The sequence below is a fragment of the Maylandia zebra genome, linkage group LG7 (assembly GCF_041146795.1).
Source record: "Maylandia zebra isolate NMK-2024a linkage group LG7, Mzebra_GT3a, whole genome shotgun sequence".
Taxonomy (NCBI): domain Eukaryota; kingdom Metazoa; phylum Chordata; class Actinopteri; order Cichliformes; family Cichlidae; genus Maylandia; species Maylandia zebra.
Window position 1 is genome coordinate 10,295,047 of NC_135173.1, and position 27,553 is coordinate 10,322,599.

The window sequence follows — 27,553 nt, forward strand, 5'->3', positions numbered from 1 at the left end:
TCTTGCAGGCAGACATTATTGAAAAATACTGCTTCACATTACAGTTTAATGAAAAAAGAAAAACATAACATTAGATCATGGAGTGCACTGCTGTTACCCCTAATGTGTGGCTAATGTTCTTAGATATGCTCTTTTTTTTTTTTTTTACAATTAATCGACTAAGACTTGTGAGAACAGTTTAATAGCTGATTATACAGAGCTTTGTGTAATCCCATGAGAAAATTTAATTGTATTGCTAATCCTCACAATCATAGAAACTAACCCAACTGCCTAGTAACAGTTGGTGGTTTAAAGCTATTGATTAAAAATCTGTTGTGTTTTCCTTTTTTTTAAATGTTATTAATAGGGTAGTCAAAGTTATACACATTGTGTTACTGAGTGCTTGTGTGTACTACTTGAATATTTAATGTTTGAGTGTCCCATTTTGTTTCAGGGATACATTTCATATGAAAGATTCTCTAGTGTTGAAAATGTTCAACACTCTAAAAAAATCACTAAAAAGAAAACAAAAAACATAGAGGGCAAAATGTTGCCTCATGGCAGTGGTTTCCAAACTTTTTTTGCTAAGCCCCCCTTTGTTTTACAAGAAAATGTTTGCCCCCCCCCCCCCCCGCGTGCACGCACAAACACATCCTCCAACCACACACACCCATATATTGCTCCATTGCAATTTATTTCACACCTCAAACATTTAGTAAACAATTAAGCAAATACAAGTAAACTGCAATAAATGACAGGTAGTAATAAAAATAAACTATTAACTCTTTTACGTTACGTCCACACCTACACGGGTATTTTTGAAAACGCAGCTGTTTCGTCCACACGTAAACGGCGTTTCGAATCACCGAAAACTAAGATTCTTTTAAAACTCCTTTTTTGCGTTTACGTGTGGACGAGGAATACAGAGTTCGTCGCGCAACGTCAAAGGTATGTGCCTTTTTTCACGTCACGCTGTGCGCCACGTTATTGCTTACATGAGATGAATTGCAGAGAGACAAAATATTGTTACTGTTAATCTCACTATCTGCAGGTTTTACACGCTTACATATACACACGCAGTTACTGTCCCTCTATTTACAAAGGCAAAGGCATCATGGTGTGATTATTTTACGTGTAGTTGGTTTTTTTTCCTCTTTAAAAATATTCAACATTGCTATCAATACATTTTTCAAAAAATGCCTCTATGTGCAAAATGAGTTCAAAAACATAAACAAGTGTGGGATACTGTTTGTCCGTGATTTGAACAGCCCAGCGCTGCTCCCAACACAGGGAAAACTAATTCTGCAGGGGAGACCTACCTCGGCACTTGTGCAGGTGAAGCCAAAGGGAAGATATGCTTCACCATATTTTCTAGTCTTTGGCTTAGAATGAAGTTGGTTTGGAAACATACTCAGCAATGTTTCATCTCCTGCTTTGCGTTTGTGTGGGAGCCGAGCAGTGTCCAAGCATTTTGTCCTCCCCCCTCCCCCCTTTCATACCGCGCCCCCCCTGCAATGGCTCTGCGCCCCCCCCAGGGGGCGGGCCCCACACTTTGGGAAGGCCTGCCTTATGGGATAGATCCTCAGGTTTGGAGCATTCATTGCTAAGTTTTGAATTTTACATATAAATGTTGAAAAATTGCAGAGTAAGCATGTGTGGGACAAAAACGTCACTGAACTTGGTTGCGTTTGCATAGAGAAACTTTGAGTTAATTGATCATGATTTTTGGCTTTGATTACTATCATCTGTACATTCACGGGGTTGTGAGGGTCCTCTGCTGCGCTGTTGAAAAGTGTCAAACTACAACAAAACACAAAATGGTGAATGAGATGAAGATGCAGAAAAGCAGTGACAAGTATGAGTCGTGCACTCAATTATTTCTCTTGTTAAGGCAGTCTGGTGTGAAGTGCTGTATTCTGCTTCTGTGTTACACTGCTGTGCCAAAGTGTGAGTGAGTGGTGCTCAACTGACAAACTCAGCGAGGATCAATTTCTGCACGATTGCAATTTAGAGAGTCATTTCATGCAATAAATCACCTATAAAGACACAATTTGTTATGTGCAGCTCTATGTAACACTGTCTTACAGAGTACAAAGCTCAAAGTGTGAATGGGCTGTGAAGGCTATGCTATATTTCACAAGTAAGTATTTAGTGACAGGTGTTTTATTGGAGAAAATAAGTGTGGTTATTTTGCCGCATAAGCTGCAGAAGCTTAAAAGATTCTTTTTTTCCACTAGTGGATTTAAACTTACAGTTATCTCCCTAGATATTCACAGTGGCACAATTTTTGTACATTTTTGGACCCGGTATAGACAGCTCCAATGAAAAGCAAACAAATGCAGGTTTCACACAAGGAATGAGCTCCAGATCTTTTATTTTTGTCATGGAATAATGAGGGAACAGACAACACGTGGCACATGAGCCTCTGAAAATGGGGGAGAATGTATAAAAATGGGTGTAAATCCTGAACAGGTAATGCACAACTTGTGTGTACATTTTTTTTTTAATCCTTGAGTTAAGCCTGAGAGGATAATCTTAAATTACAGCTTTACTGTTTGATCTGTGGTTTACACAGGCAAAACTGTGTCACTGTCCACATATTTACTTAAATATTGATCAATGCCGTATCTGTCACTGTATACTGGCATTTATGTCAGTGTGTTTAAAGAATTTTATATTGAATATTAAAAGGTTGTCACTGCCAGTCGCTGGTGTAATTGTCCACAGTAGAGCTCTTAATCTATAACAAGGTCATGTTCAAGTTAGATTTCAGCTTGCTCTGTTTTCTCTATTTCTCAGAAGAATGTCAAACGTTGGCATTTACTTAATCCCAATTGTCATTATCATTTTTGAATTATATAAGCTTTTTGAGGTCAGAATATGTGTTTGCATCAGTGAGCATGAGCTTTAAGCAAAAAAAAAAAAACAACAACTTTTATTTTATTCCTTTTTTTAAATAGCAGATTTTCTTTTATGACATAATGACTTAAGGGGTAAGAGGTGGAATCCTGCTCTGGATGAGTCTTGCAGCCTTGGCTGGTACTAGGGTATTCATTCTGCAGCAAGCAGGGGTCAAGCATTACCCTAGTTTGCTTGCATGGAGTTCATTAGCCACAGGGTAAACTATAAAATTGGGTCATAGTTGATAGGATTTTCCCTTTCATTTTCTCCCTTTGCCCAACCAGGCCTCACCCTGCAACTGTCCTGGTTAAGCTTGGTGGCTTCATGTAAAATTTATACCATATTCTTTTTGTAATAAAGAGTGCATGTGTGTGGGCGTTGGGTGTAGGCGGTCGGCCACGTAATAGACCGACGCGCTGAATGGGGGGCTTTCTTACAGAGTAAAAAAGGCCTTCCAGTGATAGAAAAACTTTATTATCTTTTAAGTAACTTAGTCACATAGACCCAGTGTTTGTTTGATACTTTAAACTTGATTTGTACTTGAAAAACCTCTGTCTACAGTATTTTACAGCATCAAATACATACTGTATGTGCATGTATATAAGCCCTTTTCCATAAAAGTTTTGTTTTGTAAAATGTGAATAAAAAAGAATGATTGCAAAGTGATTTGCTTATCATCTAAACCTGGGTCGTGGCCCTGAGTACAGCATGTCTGTGTGGATTTGCAGGGAGTTGTCTGTTTTCTGTGTATGAAGTTTCACTTACTTGTAAAATAAATGCTAAGAAAGGTTATTATTAACATCCTGCGTTGGACTGAATGGAAAATGATTCGTCTTATACTTGAGAGTAAATAGTAGCAGTAAGCTGCAGGGCAGTGCAAAACGCATTTAGTAATGCACTATTTGTTAATGTGGTCATGATGCCAAAGAGCACAAAGTGGAGCAAGAGAATATCTTATGCGCTATTGTTATATTTGCATTGTTCATTGGCACCCGATATCAAAGTGTAGAATGTGCTCGGAGTTTGGGTAGAAATCTGTGTTCTTATGTGCAGTTATTCACAAGCTAAGCCATTATGCCACATTGTTGTTAATGTGCAAGTGTAGACAAGCATAATGCACAAAAGGCTCCATCATATAATCTATAGTAATTCTAATCCCCCAGCACTGCGGCTCTGTATTTGTGCTAGCACTTCTTTGTATTTATGAATGAGAATTCCTGCATTATTTTCAATTTAAAATAAAACTACACAGTGAATGCAGCCCATCGTGGGTGTGATATTGTTATGAGTTTCCACAAAGCCTTTGTTGAGTGCCTAAACTAGCCTAGCATGCTTCTGTTTTTGCAAACACAGCCAATATGATACACGTATCTGCATGGCACAGGATGAAAGTATATTTCCAGTTGGGAAGCCCTCACATGGAAAAGCGCCCCTAATGGATAAGCCCCTACCAGGAGAAAAATGTAGCTCTTTGAAGACAGTAAAGACAAATCGGGTTCGAACAAGAATACTCCCGGCTCATTCGAGCTCATCCACATGCCCCAAACAAATACAGACATGGAACCTGGGATTTAAAAAATATCTTCCCAGTGAAGGGCACGCCCGCTAAAATTGATGTCACTGATTCTAATGCAAAATGCTCTTGATGTGTTTAACCATACAGTGTGTGCATGCATGCATACTGTATGTGTCGAAGCATGTTTAGTGTAACTATGGACAGTTTGTGTTTTCAGAAACACGTTAGTCAGTTGGCATAAATTCCTCGACTATAACGAATAAGATTTTTAGCAGGTTGCTATATTAATGCAGACTGAACCAGCACCTGCTGTATATTTAAGAACACACTTCTTTTTTTTCTTTACACATTTCTGTTTGCATTTGATATCCATACCTTCCCTCAGCATGGTATCCTCTCTCACTCTCTCTTTTTCTCTTTTGGTTTTCCCTCCCCCTATCACACACTTTCTCTCCTCCCTCTGTGTTCCCTCCCTCTTCTCTTGCTCTCTCTCTCCCCCTCCCTCCGCACTTTCCCTCTGTTCTCTCCAGCATCCTGCAAAATAACCCCTTACCACCTCTCCGTCTGTCTGTGTATGCACAGGAGTTTGTGTGTTGGTCCAGGTTCGGGTGAGTGTTTGTTTCACTGACCAGGTGAGTCTGCACGTGCTAGACGAGACGAAAGGTACTGAAGGAGAAGGAGTGAGAACAAGAAGAGAGTAGACAACAAGGAGGAGGGTGGGGGGCTGGATATGGCCATGTGGAGGATGTTTTGGCATTCAAACTGTAGCTGACCTACGGGACTGCGCGTGTGGTGGAGAGTGTGTCCATGTGTGTGTGTGAGATGGGATCCATTCTGACCAGAAGACAAAGACAATCAGCTGAAAAAAAGGAAAGAAAAGCTAAAGAAGCCAGGAAGGCCAGGCTCAATAGTAAGGTACCCCAGTTGCTTTCATCATCTCTTTAATTTAATTTTGCCATTACCTCTGTTGTAAAGACATCCTTTTTTACCCTCTGTTTCTGAATTTTTGTTTTTCAACTTTCTGTCTCCAGTTATTCACAAACACTTCCTTACCGTTCCCAGACTACCTGTCTATGCACTGGCTTTCATTCCGTTGTTATGCTCTGCTGCATGTTGGCTGTGTTCAGGAGCTGGTGCAGTCTTGTCTGAAACCCTGACAGAATGCTAATGTTTTTCTTTGCACTGGTTGAGTTACTCACTGTGGGCTCGGAACAGTATTTGTATGTTTTCGCATATGTGTGTATGTACCTGATATGTTGGAGGATATGTGGATGCTCGTGTCTAGCTGTGCGTTTTTCCTTCAGATCTGAGCAAGCTAAACACACACTCTGTGTGTGTTTGTGTGACAGCTATTCCTGTATGCCTGTGGGTATGTGCACTGTAAGTGTATGGGTGTATAAAAATGTGTTTACGCATGCACATGTCAATGTGTGAATGCAAGGAGCAGCCAGAGCTTCTCCCCAGGACAGAATTTGCCTTGTGGTCTTCTATGGCGTTTTTTTTGTGCCGCTATTCTGAGCGCACGTTAAAAAAAAAAATTTGAGCGCAAGTAAAAAAGTTTGCAGGTGCAAGTGTTGCATTTTGAGGAGAAATTTATTTTGAGCGAAGAAAAGCTGAATTTGAGTGAACAAAATTATTTGCTGCGTGCAAAAAATGTATTTCAGTGTTTGCTATTATCCACACACACACAATAGCAGCCCCTCTCGCTCAGTTTTTGTATTTGCGCTCGCTCGCAATGTGTTGCTCGCGCTCTCAACATTTCTGCCTGTGCGCGTTCAACTCTTTGTGTACACCGTTATATTTGTGCCACAAAACCAGCCAATCACAGACTTGGATGCAAAAATATCTGATTGGCTCTTCTGGTCTACAATCAGCTCGAAATGATGAAATGCAATATCCCAGAATCCATTTAGTCCAAAACTCAAACGAGGCAGTGGCGGAGGAACACAGAGTGGCGGAGTTTGAAATATTACTCTTTCTGGGGCACAAAATAAACTTTTAAGATATTTTCATGCGAGAATGGTGCTGTGTAAACTTCAAATACCTGCTCGATTCATCAAGACATCACATATTTCCATAAGTGCTCTAACGTTTTCGGAGATGCCTGTTACCCACCAGCTGACCGGGTGGGAACTCGGGTTAAACATAATATATAAGGCTGAACTGACAAAAAAAATCACAGACTACCCCACCAGGTATTATAGGAAAAACCAAAAAGCCTTTGAACGAAAACAAACGCTGTTGTGACAGTGATGTACACTGTCTTGTTGGTATATATGTATGATTTGTATCACCTTCATGTTTCCAAACCGATATCATGAGCAGCAGCTTTTACAGCTGTGGCTCCCACAAACATCAGCTGATACTAGAAAGTAATTTTAAATAAATTCTAACAACAACTTATCAAGCTTGAACGTGCTGCTGTTGTTGTTTAGCGTAACATCCGCTGGTTTCCTGTTTCTGGCGCAAAGTGGGAGATAAACAAGAGAGATGATCAGCTGATCATTGATCGGTTTCATGATTGAAGTAGCAACAGGAGAGGGAGGGAGAGAGAATGAGGGGAGAAGAGGCAGCTGTGCAACGTAAAGACAGACTAACTCCAGCTTTGTCTTTTTTTCATTCTAGCTAAAGTACGGTATTAATCGCTTTCCTTTTCCTCTCAATATGATGTATTGTAATTGGTCCAGCCCAGAGTTGATCATGACCAATTGGCTAATTCACCACCTTTCATTGTTCATACCGTTACAAAAACAAACATAAAAATGAAAAATCACCATCAGCCCACCAGGCAAATGTCCGGTATGCCCAATGACCAGTCCAGCTATGCGGTCAGCTGGTGGGTAACAGGCATCTCCGAAAACGTTAGAGCACTTATGGAAATATGTGATGTCTTGATGAATCGAGCAGGTATTTGAAGTTTACACAGCACCATTCTCGCATGAAAATATCTTAAAAGTTTATTTTGTGCCCCAGAAAGAGTAATATTTCAAACTCCGCCACTTTGTGTTCCTCCGCCACTGCCTCGTTTGAGTTTTGGACGAAATGGATTCTGGGATATTGCATTTTGTCATTTCGAGCTGATTGGAGACCAGAAGAGCCAATCAGATATTTTTGCATCCAAGTCTGTGATTGGCTGGTTTTGTGGTACAAATATAACGGCATACACAAAGAGTTGAACGCGCACGGGCAGAAATGTTGAGAGCGCGAGCAACACAGTGCGAGCGAGCGCAAATACAAAAACTGAGCGAGAGGGGCTGCCATTGTGTGTGTGTGTGTGTGTGTGTGTGTGTGTGTGTGTGTGTGTGTGTGTGGATAATAGCAAACACTGAAATAGATTTTTTGCACACAGCAATGAATTTTGTTCACTCAAATTCAGCTTTTCTTCACTCAAAATAAATTTCTTCTCAAAATGCAACACTTGCACCTGCAAACTTTCTTACTTGCGCTCAAATTTTTTTTACGTGCGCTCAGAATAGCGGCACAAAAAAAACGCCATAGTCTTCAGCGTTTGCTGTCATAATGCTGATTGTGTCACAATGCTGTCTCAGCCAGCTATTGATGCTCAGTGATGGAGATTTTCTCACTGTGTGTGTGTGTGAGAGAGAAAAAGCTGTTGGAAATATTACAATAGTTCAGGCACAGGGTAATCTGGTAAAGCGAAGTAACCACCACGAGTATATTCTGTGAACCTTCTCTGAGAGTCTCAGAGCTGTCGGTCTCAGTCAGCGAGAGTTCACCAGGTGGCAGCTTTTAACAGGATGCCCTGTGGACAAGCCTGACTTGAAGTACTCCCCAGGTGGACAGCCTGACCAACCCACTTTCATACAAATGTGTTTTTCATCTTCATATTAGGCGTATTACTCAGTATTAATGGAATGTATGGGCTATAAAAACTCATCAATTAGAGCTCAAGATTATATCTGTTGTATCTTCCATCTTTGTTTTCTGCCTACTTACAAATTCAGACAGTGTAAGTAACATCCAGACTACAAGTGCATTTTCTTTCAGTTTGCTTTGGGTTGGTTTAAAAGGTAACTTATTCACAAATAGCTCATTTTTCTTTATACAGTGGTATACTGCTCTAATGCAAATCTGTTTGAAATTGCAGCATTGTACTCTATCATACTTTTGCTACCAAAAACCTTCATAATGTACCATCATAATTTTTACTTTATCTGAGATGTACGTTTGTAAGGGAGTATATGGATGGGATTTTACTTTCTTGGGAGTAAAACCTGCAGCGACACCGTGTTCAAGTTGTTGCCCCTCTGGGGTTGGAGGAGAAATGTGTATTTGGTGTCCTCATATTGGGCAGGCACACAAACATCCTCACAGAACCTCCTGCTCACCATGTGATGGTGAAATATACGTCACTCACCCAGTCAGACCCATAATGGAAACTATAACACTGATGAAAAAGAGAGAGAGAGACTGATTACACAGATTTGAAAAAGGAATTGATTCTGTTTAGTTCAGTATGCTCTGAAACCAGGCCATGTAGAAATCATAGCCTCAAGCTCTGTAAAATACACCTCGCTAATCTGTATGTGGGTGTCTGTTTATAGGTACTGATGATACTAATTCATTAGACTCTATTGTTGTAATTCAGATAAATTTGCACATTTGCACACCCACAACAACACAACACAAAAACTCTATCTTAACCTTTGTCTTGATGCATTCTCAATCATCCAGGAAAGTAAATCTCCAAAAGTTGATTCTGTTCATCTGGACGTAGCGTTTTGTGGGAGAAACGTTTCGTCACTCATCCAAGTGACTTCTTCAGTCTCAGCTGACTGCAGGTTTCCCCAAATCGTATTAACAGTACATTTGCATAATGACTGAAACCAGCCCACTGAAGGGATGATTCAGAATTGAGGAGGGGGCTATAGATCAGTGGTCTTTGATCAGTGGGTTTTGGTCAGTGGTTGTTGATCAATGGTCATGAGAATTTGCATAATTAAGATTAAGGAACTGACCTCCCAGCCCATTGTCCCTTCAGTGGGCTGGTTTCAGTCACACAAAACGCTACGTCCAGATGAACAGAATCAACTTTTGGAGATCTACTTTAACCTGTTGAAGTATTAAGTTGGCAGGTAGGTGGAAATCTGTTCCCACTGTACAGATTTGTTCTATTGTGTTCAGATTGTCTACTCCAGGGGTAGGCAACTCCAGGCCTCGAGTGCCGGTGTCCTGCAGGTTTTAGATGTGTCCTTGATCCAACACAGCTGATTACCTCCTCAACATGTCTTGAAGTTCTCCAGAGGCCTGGGAATGAACTAATGATTTGATTCAGCTGTGTTGACACAGGATGATGTCTAAAACCTGCAGGACACCGGCACTTGAGGCCTGGAGTTGCCTACCCCTGGTCTACTCAGTCATCCCCTATGCAGTGTTTACTGAATAAAAGATAAAGTAGGGTGTAATGGGCAGAATTTGCTAGGTAATTACATAATTACATGATTGTGTGTGTTATATAATTCTGATATTTGTACTGCCAACACGGACGATGATGCAATTCTACACTGCAATCATCGAGTCCATCCTCACCTCCTCCATCACCGTGTGGTACGCTGGAGCCACTATCAGGGACAAACAGAGACTGCAGCGTGTTGTGCGCTCTGCTGAGAAGGTGATTGGCTGCAGACTCCCATCTCTGCAGGACCTGTACACCTCCAGGACACTGCGGCGTGCAGCCCGGATCTCAGCTGACCCTTCTCACCCTGGACACAGTCTGTTTGACCTGCTCCCCTCAGGCAGGAGGCTCCGGTCCATTCGCACCAGAACCTCTCGCCACAAGAACAGTTTCTTCCCCTCTGCTGTTGGACACATGAACAATAACCACATGATTGTCCCCGCCACTAACACATGACCCTACGCTGTGTCACTGCATCATTTCATGTTTGGCACTGATCACCACCTGCACTCATGTATATATCTATCTACGTAGCACTCATAATTCTTATTCTCATGTATATATCTCATGTATATCTCATGCACATATCTTTCTTTCTACATAGCACTTTAATTCTTATTGTCTGCACTGAAGCACCGCAGCAATTTCCTAATGTTGTAAACCTCAACATCTGGCAATAAACCCATTCTGATTCTGATTCTGATTTCCTCCGTCACAAAATATCTGCACCACATTTCAGATCATTCATAATGGTATTACTGTTTCTGGATAAGTATATTTATAAGTAACAAATCTTGGCAATATTAACCACTGAATCTTTAAACGTGAGATTTTATTTAAAAGTTAGACTGGAACCAGCTTATCTGCCAAAAGGCCCTGGACAGTTCATCAGTCCACATTGGGGCCAATACAGAGAAACAGGCAGCCTCTCAAATTCACACCCATGGCATTTAAAATGACCAGTTGGCCTATATAATTCCCAAAGGAAGCAATCAGTTGTTTGTTTGGCATGCCAGTATTTCATAAGCGAGCTAACTTAAAATTTAAAATACGGTTTCCTCCATCAATCCATCCATTTCTGCCTTTACTGGAGTAAGACTTGCTGTTTAGTCTTGATGTTTTTACATCTCATTGCCCAAGTCTTCACAATGAAAAAAACAAAAACATTGCACTAACTGGAGAGTTGTCATTCTAGGTCAGGCTCCATGAATAGATGGCTGAAAAATAGGATGCCAGAGGCATAAAGTACAATGGAGTTTCTAATAATCATCAGGCTGAATAAATTCACTACCCACATACCCCCTGCTTCAGCCTTTGGCTTTCTGCCTGCTCCCTTCTGTTCTCTCTCAGTAACCTGTAGGCCTGTTTAAGAGAGAAAGGGTACATTTTGCCATATTTTAATTTCTATTTAGACAGAAGTTTTACTCAGGTTTGACTCAGTTGTGTTCCATCCCCTGAGTATATCCCCGCGCTGTCCATGTGACTCTGTCCTGGTGTCAGTTTGAAAGCACGTGACTGGACCTGATTCAGCTCTTTCTTTCTCTGAACTCTTTGATTCTGATGACTGCATGCATTCCCCTCATCCTCCCTGACCACCCTGCTTACAAACACACAAAATGACAGTTACCCCTACAAGCAACAACACAGCTGGGTTTTCATATTTCATGTGACGGAATGTATGAACTTTATCTCTATTAGTTATTACTCATCTGAAAACCACTATGGGGGGGGTCGGGTTAGTTACAGTAGATATTACTGTAGATACTTCTTTTACTGTTGCCACACTTACTGTATATATGTACCAAAATGTCAATTTATTTCGGTCCTCAAGTATATATGTTACAATCAGGTAGTTTTAAATATTTGCCTACTATAGTATGTTTATTTTGATTCTATTGCACTGTAACTGGCATAAATTTAGCCACATACCAAGCCTTTGTATGGTGTATTACAGTAGAACGATGAATATGCTGCCTTGTTTCTATATATGCCTCTGTATATAAACCGTAGACAAAGCTCTACTCTCTGTTCCTGTTTATGTCTCTTTGTCCATTTTTTTTTAATGAATTGTATTAAACTGTTGGCAGGTATGCCAGAGCGCACTTGTCCTGATGGGAGGGACAATGCTGGACAAAACTGTACTGCCAGTGTGGTCAGGAGGGTGGGTGGATTTGGTTGCTGCTGGATGGGTGGGTGGATTGGGGGTGTGTGGGATCCCATACAATAAGCCTTTGCTCTGCAACTTTGTGTGTGAGTTGTTGAGCGGGAAAGAGGCAGTGGCTTTATTCTGCTTTGTTCAAGCCTTTAGCTAACCCTTTCAGAAAGCTCCCACTGTCCCACCCTCATAAACTGTACTTCATCAAGAGGAGTGGTAGTTATTATACAGACGTCGAAAATCTGTCTTTTTTTCTAAAAAGGATTACTCAGGAGGAACCATGCTGCTACGTTCAGAGAAAGCTACGAGATACCGGGCCACAGAGGTTAGACACAGCACACTACTGCTAAAATGACTCATGTTAATAGTAGTAAATCTAGGTTACTGTTACAACAGGCTCTGCAGGTGCTCTGACATTGTTCTTATTTCAATACCCAACCTGCGACAGTAAATGCACAATAGTTTGTGTTGTAGAAACTTGTTTGTCTTGAAGTTTATGCTCTTCAAATTTAGGATTTGTATGAAGACGTGTATTGTTGAGTCCTGCTATTTTACCAGGAGCATTAGCCCAAGCAGCTATTTTTGGTACTTACAACAATATTAATGATGAATAAATGGTGACAAATTGTCACATGCTAAAAAATGGCATGTTTTGAATTGAATTGAATTGAATTGATATACCTTTATTAGTCACACAAGGGGAAATTTCATATGCATGTTTGCATGTTTTCTGACAGAAGAATTGCGTCAGTCATTTTGTCCCATTTGAAGTAGCAGTAGGTAACAGAGTACCTATACTGGCATGTGCAAGCAGTGTCAGCAAATGGCAGGAATCCAGCTCGAGCCTGGCTTTAGAAAGCAGAGACTTTTTTTTGTAACTTCTCCGTTTGTGTTTCCTTTCCTTGCTATCCTACACAATCAGAAAGAAATCTCAGTTAAAGGACTACATAATATTCTACATTTCAAACCAGAGAGAACATGCAGGGGGAAAGTTGTTTAGCTATTGCAGTTATGATGATTATGATGATAATGACTGTGTCTCATATGATTTCCTCATAGACAGTTTAGAAGATAGATCTACCTACCATGATGCCACCGACTGGTTTGCAAAGTACTCAAAATTGGCATTTTCGACATAATCACCAGTGAGCATACTGTAGGTATTCCCTGGGGTCTTTGAAACACAGCATAAGCGAGATTTACAGACTTGATTTTTACTTCAATGATCCTCAAAATAAGTGAAACTCACCAGAGAAGTGTTTCCTGAGGTCAAGTCAGATAGCTGTAAAGCCGTAGACTTCTATAGGACCAAAAGTCTATTTGCAACAACAGGTATCGCCGCCTGGTGGCCATGAAAACGGCATGCACTAGAGAGGTGTAAATGTGACTTTTCTGTTATACAGAAGCAATTATACCAGTGAATTATGTGTTAGATGCTGCTGCCATGGTAACAGCACTCCTCACTATGTTAGAGTGCAGGCTTTTTTACTGCACTCATACATCATGAATAAAATGTGTGTGTTTAGTGCGCTAAATTATGAATTAGTGTTTTTTTCCTGTGTAGTTGTGTGTTTGTGTGGGTCCATATGATTGTGAATGTGTCCAGGAAATTTCATCCTTAAGCCTCTAGTGCCATTTTTTTTGTGGCGTTTGACTCACTGTAAGCTTAAGACTGTATCAAATTACTCAGCGATTTATTTTGCTGCAATATAGTAAAGGTTGAAGATTCCCTCACAGAAAATCCTCCTCTTTAGGATCAAATCCTCACTCTGTCATACAGTATATTGGTCATTTTGTAGCTAAGAGCATTACACTTTAAGCCTGTTAGGTATGGATATTGGAGATTACTGAAGCTTTTGTGCTCTCAGACAAACATGGGCTGAGATCCAAAGAAGCACAAATAGAGACAGCATATTGTACTTATAGGCACACAGATAAAGAAGAATCACCACAATCTGCAGTGACAGGCATTGAGCGGTAAGCAGCAGCTCTTTATCTCTGGGGAATTTAAGCACCCGCATTAATCCAAAAAGGTTAATGAATATGTTCTTTAATGGGTGGCTTCATTAAATCAACCAGCCGGATGTTATATTAAACACATTTTTACAGTGAATATGAAGGCAAGCGTCTTGTTTTGTTCCACAGCAAAAAACAGATTTTGGTTAATTGAAAGAAAAAGTGCACAAAGCGACTGCATTTCAGTAGAAAGAATAAGAATAAATGTTTTTTTGTTCATGCATCAAACTGAAATTTAAAAAATATCTATGTGCATTAGGAGCTAGTCATATCTCTTCAGGTTGTTAAAACATTGTCAACCACCCTAAGCAGATTTGATTTTCTCATATCAGTCAGTGGAGACCAGTGTGTACTGCACATACTTAGACAGCCTTTGAGAACAGCTACAGCGTTAGTCCCACCTTTGGTGGTGATCGCCTAATTGTGCTAGAAAGTTGATTCAGTTAGAAGTCAGCTTGGTGGGGTGGATGGATTCAAAAGTCTGGACTCTTCAGACTGTCCAAAGAAGTCTCAGACCGCGTCGTGTTAATTTTCTGTTACTGTGGTTGCTCTCTCAGAGTAAGAGTAACTGAAAGCTTCCAGTCCAAGAGACTTGTTCCTGTAATATTAGTCACGTTATGTGGCTGCTACCAAATTACCAAAACTGCAATGTTTAGGAGTTTTTTTTTTATGGGGAGCTTTTTCCCGATGATTAGATGTTTTTTGCCAAAGTTAGTTGGTCACGATTGTTGCGGGACCAAGGGATGCTCATGAGAAGTGGACTACTAGAACAAGACACACATGGATAAGGGCTGAGAATATGTGAAGATTGAGCTGTTAACAATAATAAATCTTATCGTAAGAGATGCTTGTAGAAGAATACAACATGCATTAAGTAGAAAGAAGTAAAAAATTAGGAAACCAAAAAGGTCTCCCATAGATGTCCAATGGCATCTGGTGACTGAGAAGCATTTATGATGCAATTTACATCATAATCACATTTAATGACCCCTATGGATTGGGCCATTGTTATTCAGCAAGAAATTGCTCCCATCAGATTAATAAAAGATACAAGAACTTTGTATTGATTTGCTTTGACCCTTCCCTCTAAGGGAACAAGAAGACCCATTCCACAAAATTGGTTATTTGTGTAAAGAAAGCGGCAAAAGATTTAACATAATCCGTCAGATGCTCAGACATATGGGTCCAGGTGCTTCGGTTAGGCACAAGCAGACGAAGGCCAAAATTAATGAAAAAACATAATGTTTTTGCCCAACCTTGTTTTAATTTATTCAAAGACCATTATTAATGACTAACAATAACCTGAGATTAATAGAAGTGACCTTTACCTTGTTTTATGATCATCAGTTCAGGCGAAAGTTGCTACAACTTGCTGCTTATCTGGTTAACCTGCCTCTCAGGAAGTAACTGGCCAGTAGTGACCCATCACTGTATCTCCCTGATATGAGAGGTTTTGTGTTAGACTCAAAACTGAAACAAATAAAAAAATCAGAAACAGCTGAAAAATGAAAAGTGGGAAAAAAAATGGCCACAGGGAGAAAGAAAACACTGAAGGAAATGTGAGAAATATGATAATTAAATAATAATAAATAATAATAAATAGAGTTTCATTTTATTGTTTGGAAATTTAAAAAGAAAGTGTGTGGCATGTACAATAGATTTTATTGTTACACTGACTGTGCTTGGTGCGATGTGCTCATCAAAGCAGTTGTGCTGTGCCTTTTATTCGCTTTAAGAGTCAACAAAAACATCAGGCAGAAAACAAGACTAACGCTGTACTGTAAACAGATTGCTGCTTTGCTCTCGCATTTCTTCTCAGTATTTTTCCTCCCTTTATCATGTTTTGTGCTTCTGTCTTTCTTCCCATTCCTCCCCCTCACGTGACCCATTTTTCTTGTCTTTCTTCCATACGACTTCATTGTGTTGCATTTTTAATGGGAACCTGCTTCTAGACCTTCATACTCTGCAGTAAATTCATGAATTATGAAATAAACTGACAAATAAAACTAGTTAAACCATTAAACTGCTTTTTTTTCTCTCCTTCTTGTGAATAGAGCTTTAAAAAAGAGGAGCCTCTGTTTTGATACTGAGCTTGAATCAAATGGAAGATTCAGTCCACCAGTGGCCGCCTCCTCTTTGCCTGCTTAGTGGTTTTGCCAAAGACCTGAGGTCTACGCTTTACAAAAAAAGCCAATCAAACAATGAAATGGAATCACTGTCCCACATCGGTGCTAAAAGAAAAGCAAACAGCAATAAATTATATGCGTATGTGTATATAAAATAATGAAATATATATACAGAATAAAATATATTGCACTACATGGGAAACAAAGCTCATGTTTTTCAACTGAATTAGCTTATTAATGATGTGGTTACAGTTTCTCATCCTTATATTTTAAAACCTCTCTCCTCCTGCTTTCTTTATTAATCAGTCGTACCTTGTCCTGTCTTTAAAATAGACAGTCTTGTTTTTTTTTATTAATTCATTCATGACTCATCTTGGCACTGTTTATTATCAAAGTAAAACCTACTTTTGTGTTATCTGCCACTGAATACACCTCCCTTTCACAACGAAATGAAATCCAGTCCTAACCAGTACTTTTTAGTCTTACTCACAGCATGCACTCTGAGGCTTAATCATTTGTATTTTTTAATTACACTGAAGCACATTAATCTAAAGCCACTGTTATTTCTGTTTTACTGTTTTTTTTTTCATGAAATGGATACTAACTCATTTCTTATTGCTTTTAAAATCTGCACGAGCTACAAAATGTAACTGCATGATGCAGAAACCGTTCTGCATGTATTTAACAGGGAGTTGTGTCTCAGTCAGTTGCTGTGTCTAATTAAAATGCAGTGCCCCTGCAGCACTCTGTACAAAGCATCTGGGAGACAGGGGTCAAGGCCTGCTTGCTCTTGCTCTAGCCTTTATATAAGTGGCTGTCAACAAAGAGTAGATCGGCGTAATCGGGAACTCTCTTTGCCAGATAAGGCTGTCTGTGTTTGCTGATGTGGCTACACAAAAATAGGCAGTTTTCCCTTTTTAATGTTGACTGCTGGTGCCAAAAACATATTAAGTACATCTATTTCACATAATAAAGCATAGACAGCATTTTTTTTGTACTTCTGTGCTATTCACATTGGAGGGATTTCATAGATATGTTGTTTCTATATTAAAAAGGCTCTTACCAGTAATTACATCAAATTGAGCGTCAGCTGTTTTGCTGAGAATCTAAGTGACAGTGTTGGTTCAGGTTTGTCAGACTATCACTCACAGTCATAAATGTTTTCTGCATTGCTGTCATACTGAATATGTCTGACAGCTCCCTGATGGCAGTCTACACCTGATAAGTTGAAGTGTAACCACATATGAGTCAGTTGTGTTGTGCCAACAGTAAGCTCAGTAACATTTTTTACAGTCTTTGTTGCCAAATATTGGGATTATATCGTACCATATGCATGTCTTTACATAGCTAGCACTGTCAGCTGGTTCTATGTTGGGTGAAGGATTCCTTCCATATCTATAGTGGGGCTATGTTCTTCCATAATGTGTAGGCCAGTCCCTAGAGATTCTCCATGACCACACCAGTGTGGTAGTTCTTACTGCAGTTATTGTCCAAGAAGTTATGACAGCCTAAAGCATGTGTGTATTTTATGAGCCAGCTCAGATTAGAGAAGCATATGATGCTCCTGAACATGTATCATGTTAGCGAGCACTGCAATTATCACTCACCCATGGCAAAGCGTACTGTTGGCCAGCTGTGGGACCAGGGGCTATGTAGCCATGTGGTAGTGAGTGTAAATATGGGGCAGCGACAGTGTCTGACACACTTCCTGTAGCTGTGTATGATTTCTTTATTTGTGGCTGATCTCTGGGTTCTGTTTAAACCTGAGTGTATATGTGCTATTAAATAGGACATGAAGTGTTCGCGTCTCTTTGTGTGAAGTTATGAAAAATCTTTTATGAAAGGGGAGCAAAAGACCAAGAGAAAATAGCTGCACAGGGGGATTTGTGTTGTCTCTATAATTTCTGGCCTCCTTCCCTGGCTTTTATGAAGTAGTGGCAGATAATCCCTCTTTAGTGGTGGAAGAGACAAGAACCTCTTCGGGGTACTGAAGTAAAAGAAGAAACCTTTATCCTCTCTTCTCTTGCCAGCTGGAGTAGCTCTTCCACTCACTGCTTGCCACTGATTTGTGACCCTATTCAAAGTCACCTATCCACATATGACAAAATGTATTCAGTTTACAGAATCCTCAATTAATCAGGGACAAATCCCTCCACTTCATAGATGTTAAACGTTGTGGGTTCAAGAATAAGAACGCTGCCCTTATTACCAACTTATTACCAAGCCTCAAGCAGGAACAAGAGGATATATTCTTGATTTATTGAGCTGGTAAATTGCCATAGATTATGCATACTGCCATTCAGTTCTTCCTACCTGACCCTCTCTCTCATTCTCTGTTTTCTTGATCCAACACTGCAGGGGTGCTTCATCACTATTGTAATAGTGTATGCACAAAATCCGCTTTGACCATTTGTCTTATTTTGAAAGTTCAAGTCAAAGCTCAAGACACATATTCCTTATAAAAAAAAACAACTAGCATGTACTCAGTTTGCAACATGAGGTATTCTAATGACACTTATAGTAACTACTTACAGAAAATATGTTTAGCCGTTTTGTGCAGCAGAAACTCTGAAATAACACATTTTAAAATTCTGTCATTGAAACAGTATGTATGTGTGGCCTATGTGTGGCCGAAGCAGAGCAGAATAATGTCATTTGTTCTCTCAGTGCTTCTCTTTGCTGGGATTACCTTTCCTCTATAGGGACAGAGGTTACTGTGATGTTGTTGCCCATGCTCTCATGAGTAAAGCTGATGCATGCAGGGATGTGAACGTGCATGTTTTTGCTCAGTTCGGGTGATATCTCTTGAGATTGCAAACTGTGGAACTGTAAGGATGTTTATATGAGCAAGGCAAGCCGAGAACAAAAAATGTGTACAGACTGTGTGCAGATTTACTGCTTCTTCTTCTTTGCCTTCTTTTTCTTCTCCTTCTCACTTTAGGTGTCATTGAAGTCGATCATCTCCCTCTATCTCACTCTATCCCCATCATCCTCTTCTGTCACACCAGCCTGCTGTTGTCCTCCTTCAGTACATCCAAGAATCTTTTATGCAACTCCATATCAACATTCTTTGTCCCTCCAAACGTGTCCAAACCATCTCAGCCTTTTTTCCAAACTGCTCAACCTGATCAGTCCTATGATACTGTCACGGCGGGGTACGCCAGTGTTGTGAACAGGGCCCAAAAGCAGATGCGGAGAGAGGAGTTGCAGGAGCCTTTATTTTGGCTGAAAGCAGCAAAAACCATGAAAACTGTGGCAAACTATGAAAAAACTGTGAACACAATGATAAACTATGAAAAATGTGGCTAGAATAACAGACGACCTGACAATGAAACACAGAAAACAGGAGGTGATCAGGGAAAGTGGGAACACATGGGGAAACAGCAGAAATTAACATAATGACGGGACGCGGGAAGGGAAACTAGATACAATGAGCAAAGAACAAAAGACTCTTTCAGAATAAAACTCTTTCAGAATAAAACAGGAAACATGGAGACGCAGACATGACAACACAAGAACTAATAACCACAACCTAGCATGAGAAGCTCAAAAATGCAGAATAAACTCAAAAACGCTGGGTCCGAGACCCATATATCTTATATGGGTCTTATCATACTCTTATAAATTATAAAACCCTTACAAATCTTATCATGCTCAACTCCTGGATTTTGTCAGTCCCTCCATCTCCGAACCATACATCATAGCAGGCCTCTCTATCTTCTTGTAGCTTTCTCTCTTTCAATCCTTCTTTTGGAAATCACCTCTGACACTCATCTGCCTGTGCTTTCTTATTCGCCATTGCTCTCTTTCTCTCTCTCTCATTTGCTGATTTTTCTGTTTTTTTCATTGTTTGTATGTTGAGTATTAAATTTTGATTTTTCCACTATTGTTCTTTCTGGAAAACAATGGAAAGAATACTATATCTAAGACTGGATCAATGATAACCAGTGACTAATAAGGAAGACTTGCCACAGTAATGTGTAAATGAGCCTTGGCAAATGATTGAATGAAATGTGAACACACTACTATGGAGGAGACTCTTATTCCATGTGCCAGTCTGCTCTGTGTATATGCACAATCTTGCATAATGAAGTAAAAATGTAGACGATAGAGTCAAAGGAGCTTGCAAAGAAAAGCGTCTGGACTTCTTTAAGTTGCTTGAAGACGTTTCACCTCTCATCCGAGAAGCTTCTTCAGTTCTAAGGTCAAATGGTGGAGAGTCCCAGATATAAACCTAGTGGGAGTGTCCCCCCACAGAGGGACAAAAGGACACCCTGATGATCCTCTAATCGCCTGAGCCAAGGTGTGAAACTGGGTGTGGGTCCTGTGAGCGACCATCTTTGAACAGAGGCAGGGGTTTACGACACCAACTCTCTGCCATCTATAATCCAGTTTTGAGATCCCTTCCCAGACGCCTTAACGCCCACTCACATCCTGGGCCATCTGACCTCAGGAATTCGCATGATAAGGTGGGGCCAGGTTTCACAATGAACACACCCGAAACTCTGGCTGATTGGGACCCACACCCAGTTTCACACCTTGGCTCAGGCGATTAGAGGATCATGAGGGGGTCCTTTTGTCCCTCTGTGGGGGGATACTCCCACTAGGTTTATATCTGGGACTCTCCACCATTTGACCTTAGAACTGAAGAAGCTTCTCGGATGAGAGGTGAAACGTCTTCAAGCAACTTAAAGAAGTCCAGACGCTTTTCTTTGCAAGCTCCTTTGACTACGATGACCTGGATGACTGAGAACCTTCACAGACATGTAGACGATAGACTTATCTACTGTTAAGTGGTTCCTAGTAAAAGTAATAGGTAATCAGTGCACAAATGGTTGAAGTAAATTGATGAATGCTCTCCTTGAGCCCACTGAAGTCTTTTCTTCAGTATTTTGTTCAAGCTGGAAAGATGACAGGAAGTTTTTAACTTATTCGGGAAGAAAGAGAATTGCAACATCTAAAGGAGGACACATAAAAGAGGTGCAGAGATTAAAGTTTGATTATTTTTTTTATCTGGCCCAAAGATAAAATCAGGATGATTTGTGGAGTATTTTTGGTTGAGCTGTACTGTAAATCTGTCTTGCCTACTTTTTTTCTTTACCTTTATGCTTGTTTAGTTGTGGCACTCAGTTAACATTAGCAAGCCATGCCATGTCATCATTTCACTTCATTATGATAGATTTGTAGACCAAGTCACGCTAATCTGGTTGGGTTGTAAATAAACTGTCTGTTTGATATTTAGCAGATATTTTTGGAATAACTGAACAAAATCTTTTGACCTTTGTTTTCAAGGTAGAGATTATTAAAATGTATTTTCATTTGTATTATGGCAAATTACTGGCCTTACAGGTAAAGCATACTGAGTTTAGTCGCAGCGGTTTGGCGTTTTAATTTGATGTATGACAGACTGTCACCATTTTAATTATTTTCAGAATTTTTAGTCAAACGTCAGCATGTCGAGAAAATAAAAAAGTGTGCATCCTTCTTTGTGTGTAACACTGACAGAAAGACAGCAAAAGGGAGAAGAATATAAAGAGTTCATTAAGACCTTCACCAAAGCAAATAAATCATTATCCAGGCTTTTTGTCTGTCTTCTGTTCAACAGGCAATAAAACACACATCAGATCCAGCTGATCACTGGCAAATCATCCCTGAGCCTCTTCAAGGCATTATCCTAGGTTTTATGCAGGACACACAACCACACTCGTTCGTAACACATTCACAAACCCAACCTCAATGCTCTTCCCACTCGTGTACATTGGCTGCCAGAGCTGTCTTTGTATCCCATCACCATAACAACTGCCTCTCTGAACGTTGTAAAAAGAAAAAAAAAAGGGAAAAGCCAAAGTGAATTTCTCTCAGTTTGACTTGGAGATAGTGAGAGTAGCAGTCGGCAGCTGCTCACAGCATGTCAGTGGTGTCTGTCTACACGACACGGGCTTGTAGAGGCAAGCGGGTTGCAGATGACTTGGTGAGAAGAGAAAGGAGGTGTGTGATGTGAAATTTTGGAAGGTGTTGTATCGTGTGACTTTCAGAGCGTGGGATAAACAGTATATGATGCTGCACATGGTGAGTGTCAAATGGCTGCTGCTTTTTGTTCTCGTTACTGCATGTGAGTGCTCGTGTTGGTAAGCACGCGTTTAAATTTGTTGCGTTACATGTCTTCATTAAGTTGTGTGAAATGTAATGAGTTTATGAGTCTCGAGGCTTTAGTACATGCGGCTATTATGTAATGAGAGAAACTGGAAGACCTTGAGAGAATGAAGGAGTAATGAAAGTTCTCTGTAAATCTCATTTGGGATGCTGCAGATATTTTATAATTACATCCTGGAGATGATATTAGGCAATCATCCATGTTTTTTATTGACAGTTTATGTGTTCAGTATTAAAATTTTGTTTGGTCAATTTCTCTCAATAATTCCTTTTGTCTTCTGTAACTACAGTACATTCTTATTGGTACAATTCTAGGCTTCACTTTTGCATTTTAGATTTATTGTTGCCCTGATTCGTCAGACTATTTTAATCTATTATGAAGTGTTAGCACTGGTGCCTTGCTCACAGCTTCATTTCTCGCTTTATACTCTACAGGCTTGCACTCGTATTGGTAAAGGTGATGAATATTTTTAATCATAAGTCACAAAGGAAATTAAGTGTTGTGTGTGTCTGTGTATTTTAGAGTGGATATGATTTACATGTGAGCTTGTGCTTCTGACTGTGTGCTTGTTTTATGAAAGTGGTTTTAAACATTAATTGTAGAGCCATTGTTGTGTGTGTGTGTGTGTGTGTGTGTGTGTGTGTGTGTGTGTGTGTGTGTGTGTGTGTGTGTGTGTTATAACCATTACATCTGAACTCAAAATATGACGTTAGCCTCAGGATCTCATTTTCTTGCCGCTAATCTCCAAAGGAAAACTCTCCCTTTCAGTGCTGTTTTGCAGCTCTGTCCATTTCTTTTTTTGGTCTGTCCTATAATAGCTTATATACCGTATCTTCTGAACATGTTCCATTAGCTTGCCATGACTGAACAGAAATAAAACCTTCAAACACAGAAGGAGAGTAAGCAATGACTTCAGCTTTCATCTCTGGACTGCATTATTAAACATCCCCATCCACAGGAGTCTGACATCATCCAATCACAGCTGTTTCTTCCTCCTCTTCCCCTACTCCCCGTTCCCTTGTCTCCCTCCATTAGGCAAACCTGAAGAAATTCATGGAGTATGTGCAGCAGAGGAACATTGAAAAGGTCTCAAGGTTCCTGGAAAAAGGCCTGGACCCTAACTTCCATGATCCAGACACAGGAGGTGAGCAAGTCTGCTAAGATTTCATCCCTGCCATACTTGAGTTTACTTATTGTTGATGATTGTTTTTCTCCATCCTTGATTTGTCATTTCTCTCCTTCTGTCTTCATCACAAATGACCATATATGGATTTTCTGAAATAAGCCTTCTGCATAGCGGGTAAAGCTGGATTACTCTCTTTGCTAATCTCCTTGTGTATATGCAAATGTTTGTCCAGTCATAAAGGAGATTTCAATGCTGGGTGACCTGTAGTGTAGCAGATGAGCTGCGAAGTGAGGGAAACATGAGAATAGGCTGATTTAACACCAACTGGAAGCAGCCAGCAGACAGGAGGGTGACAATCTCGACTGAAAAAGGCAGTGATCCAACTGCAGAGTCATTGAAAATGTAAAGCCACAGACAATTTTGTCCCAAAAAAAATGCAGCGATTCAAGTGGTGGATGTTTTGGGGGAAGAATGCACAATAATGTCAGTGGAAATAAGCTGAGTTTTCAAAAGTGTTCTTTGCTTCCTTGTGCTTGCAGAATGTCCTCTAACGCTAGCAGCACAGCTGGAGAGCTGTGCAGAGCTCATCAAGGTGCTGAAAAGTGGAGGGGCACATCTGGACTTCAGAACAAAAGATGGGATTACTGCTCTGCACAAGGCCGTGCGCAGCAAAAACCATACAGCACTTATAGTGAGCACATTTCACACGTATATACAGTTCAGCCGGCTCAACCACATTCATGCAAACTCCCCGTCTAGAAAAGGAGAATGTATGGGCAGGTAATGTCTGGCAGCAGGTGCTTGAGCTATCGAGCACAGAGGGCACTTACTAAATGTGTGAGATTGAACTTTGAATATGCTGACATAATCACTGAATCACTGAATGGCCTTGCATGTGTCTGGTTTGAGGAGGCTTGTAACCCAAATGAAATGGGTTGTGTGAGTCATGTTTCCTGTTGAAACTGAACTGTTGAAACTGGAATGAGTTATTTCCACTTTTGATACCACAGTTATGGTATTGAATGATCCTAAAGATCCAATAGGAGAGAGTTACAAATTGCAGTAGCTACAGCCTAAAAAGTACTGCCAGCTTTTTCCTGAGCCTCTCAACAAGCCTTGATTGGATGATGTCAGCTTTCTACTGGCTTTCTATTATAAGCCTACAGTAGCTCTTTAACATAAACAGGTGCCTGAACATGCAAGGTTCAGCATTTGAACACACAAGAATTATAAATTTAATGTTAAACAGTATAAAGAACTGGCAGCCTGTCCAGTGTGTGCCTGATCTCTCAGCCTATAACAGCTTCATGCTATCAGCTTATGACAGCATGAATGGATGGATGGATGGAATTAAGTGAGACCTTTAGGGTGACAGAATTCAAGAATTGGAAGGAAAATAAGTGGGAGGAAAGGAGGATGCTGATTAGGGCTGCCACGATTAGTCGACTAGTCACAATTACGTCAATTATCAAAATCGTCGAGGACTGATTTAATAGTCGACGCATCGTTTGAAGCTTTGTAAGATCACAAAAGCCGCAGGAATAAGTAGTAGGATTTAAGAGTGTAATAACGGACTGAAACAGAAGATGGCAGCACTGCATGTACAAGGATGCCAGTTGCCGTTAAACGCCAAAGAAGAAGAAACTGTGTCCCAGAGTTCATAGCGCGGCCCAGCGCAGTTTCCAACAATGGCGGCAGCTAGTTAGTTTTAATGTTACTCTTATTATTCTTTCTGGGTCACAAAATAAACGTTTAACATATTTTCAGATGAGAATGTAGCTGTGTAAACCTCAAATATCTGCTCAGTTTATCAAGACACCACATATTTTCAAAAGCGCTCAGACGTTTTCAGAGATGTCTGTTACCCACTAGCTTCTTAGCTAGCCGGGGTTACAGGCTCACTAGAGCCAGTGGACTCGTTTTCACACCCACTGCTATCTTTCGCTACTCAGGTTAAACATATACAAATCACTTAGATAACTTAAAAATCTTATTGTTTGGCTTTTTTCAGTATTTTATTTGTTCCTGAGTAAATCGGTTTGGCTGAGATTAAAGTTATAGTTTTTACACAGCTGAATAAACGTCAAGCAGACAACTGATTATCAGAAGTGTGAGATGCTCGAGAATATACTCCGGTGTCCTGTTATATTTTAGATAGCAAGGAGCAGACGGCTGAGTTTATTAAACTCCACCGAAGCAATCTGCAAACTTCATTAAAATGTAATAAACTATCATCTTGTCTTTATTTTTAGTTAGCACATATCTTAAACACTTAAAGCTGTAAGCTAATGATAGTCATATAAGAGCAGATGCATTCTGGTGCAATAAGCTGTATGTTTTATGTTCAATGGATGCATGATCTGATTAGTCGACTAATTGCAAAAATAATCGGTGACTAGTCGACTATCAAAACAATCGTTTGTGGCAGCCCTAATGCTGATATTCTTAGCGTCATAACAGCAATAGAAAACAACTTAAAAAAAGCTTTTATCTTGTATCTTTAACTAGTAAAGTGTAAATATTAACTTGTATTTTAATTCTTATTTATTATTTTTGGTTATTGTTATTCATCCATGCAAAGGTCTCTTTTATCTTCCCATTTCACTGTGAAAATTCAACCAAAACTGGTGACTTAAAACCTTAAACTTGCCTCTTTTCCCACTAGACGCTGTTGGACTTGGGTGCATCTCCTGACTATAAAGACAGCAGGGGGCTAACTCCTCTCTACCACAGTTCGATGGTAGGAGGAGATCCCTACTGCTGTGAGCTGCTGCTGCACGATCATGCACAGGTCGGCTGTGTGGATGAGAATGGCTGGCAGGAGATACACCAGGTAATACACAGTAATACACACATTACCCTAACCCAGACCTTCCCAAAGTGTGGGGCCCGCCCCCTAGGGGGGGGCGCAGAGCCATGGCAGGGAAAAGTGGGGGGAACAAAACGCTTGGACACTGCTAGCACGGGGCGCCTACAGAAACGCAAAGCAGGAGATGAAGCATAGCTGAATATGTTTCCAAACCAACTTCATTCTAAGCCAAAGACTAGAAAATATGGTGAAGCATATCTTCCCTTTGGTTTCACCTGTACAAGTGCCAAGGTAGGTCTCCCCTGCATAATTGGTTTTCCCTTCGTCGGGAGCACGTGCTGGGCTGTTCAAATCAGGGACAAACAGTATCCCACATTCTTGATTTTTAGTTCACAAACACTTGTTGTAATGACTAATTACTCCTGACATTTTGGAGATGTTAGCTCTTTATACAGTAAAGTTACAGCGGGATACAAATAATATCAGGCAGTTCCTGCCACGATTTGTTCCCCTGGTTCAAATCACGGACTAACAGTATCCTACAGCTGTTTATGTGTTTAAACCCATTTTGCACAGAGAGGCATTTTTTGAAAAATGTATTGATAACAATGTTGTTATTACACAGGAAAAAAAACAACTACAGGTAAAATAATTACACCGTGACGCCTCTGCCTTTCTAAATGGAGGGACAGTAACTCTGTGTGTATGTAAGCGTGTAAAACCTGCAGATAGTCAGATTAACAGTAACAGTATTTTGTCTCTCTGCAATTCATCTCATGTAAACAATAACGTGGCGCACAGCGTGATGTGAAAAAAGGCACATACCTTTGACGTTGCGCGACGAACTCTGTATTCCTCGTCCACACGTAAACGCAAAAAGGGAGTTTTAAAAAATCTCAGTTTTCGGTGATTCGAAACGCCGTTTACGTGTGGATGAAACAGCTGCGTTTTCAAAAATACCCGTGTAGGTGCGGACGTAGCGTAAAAGAGTTAGTAGTTTATTTTATTACTACCTGTCATTTATTGCAGTTTACTTGTATTTGCTTAATTGTTTACTAAATGTTTGAGGTGTGAAATAAACCGCAGTGGAGCAAAATATGGGTGTGTGTGGTTGGAGGATGTGTTTGTGCGTGTGGGGTGGTGGTGGTGGTGGTGGGGGGCACGAACATTTTTCTTGTAAAACAAAGGGGGGCCTAGCAAAAAGAGTTTGGGAACCACTGCCCTAACCCAAACCACATGTTTACCCTAAACCAAATTAACCACAGCCAAATAGCTGAATCTTAAGCCTTAAACCTCTCTTTGAAATCTTCAGGACAGAAAGTGTCTTCACTATAATGGTTTTGGACTTAAACTGT

The 27,553-nt window shown here is 40.3% G+C and overlaps 1 protein-coding gene across 6 annotated transcripts in view; it reads left to right on the forward strand.

The window, feature by feature from the left end:
• The window catches only part of shank3a (SH3 and multiple ankyrin repeat domains 3a), a 245,793-nt gene that overhangs the window by 117,518 nt on the left and 100,722 nt on the right, over positions 1–27,553 (forward strand). For 3 of the 6 annotated variants that reach the window (XM_024803193.2, XM_076885709.1, XM_076885710.1), the window contains 3 exons: positions 23,299–23,407; positions 23,929–24,080; positions 26,055–26,222. In XM_024803193.2, coding sequence (XP_024658961.2) covers positions 23,299–23,407; positions 23,929–24,080; positions 26,055–26,222 — 429 coding nt within the window. Of the gene's footprint in view, positions 1–1,194; positions 5,312–12,026; positions 12,293–21,531; positions 22,179–23,298; positions 23,408–23,928; positions 24,081–26,054; positions 26,223–27,553 lie in introns of those variants that run through there. The other 3 variants (XM_076885711.1, XM_076885712.1, XM_076885713.1) reach the window with 3 other exon arrangements.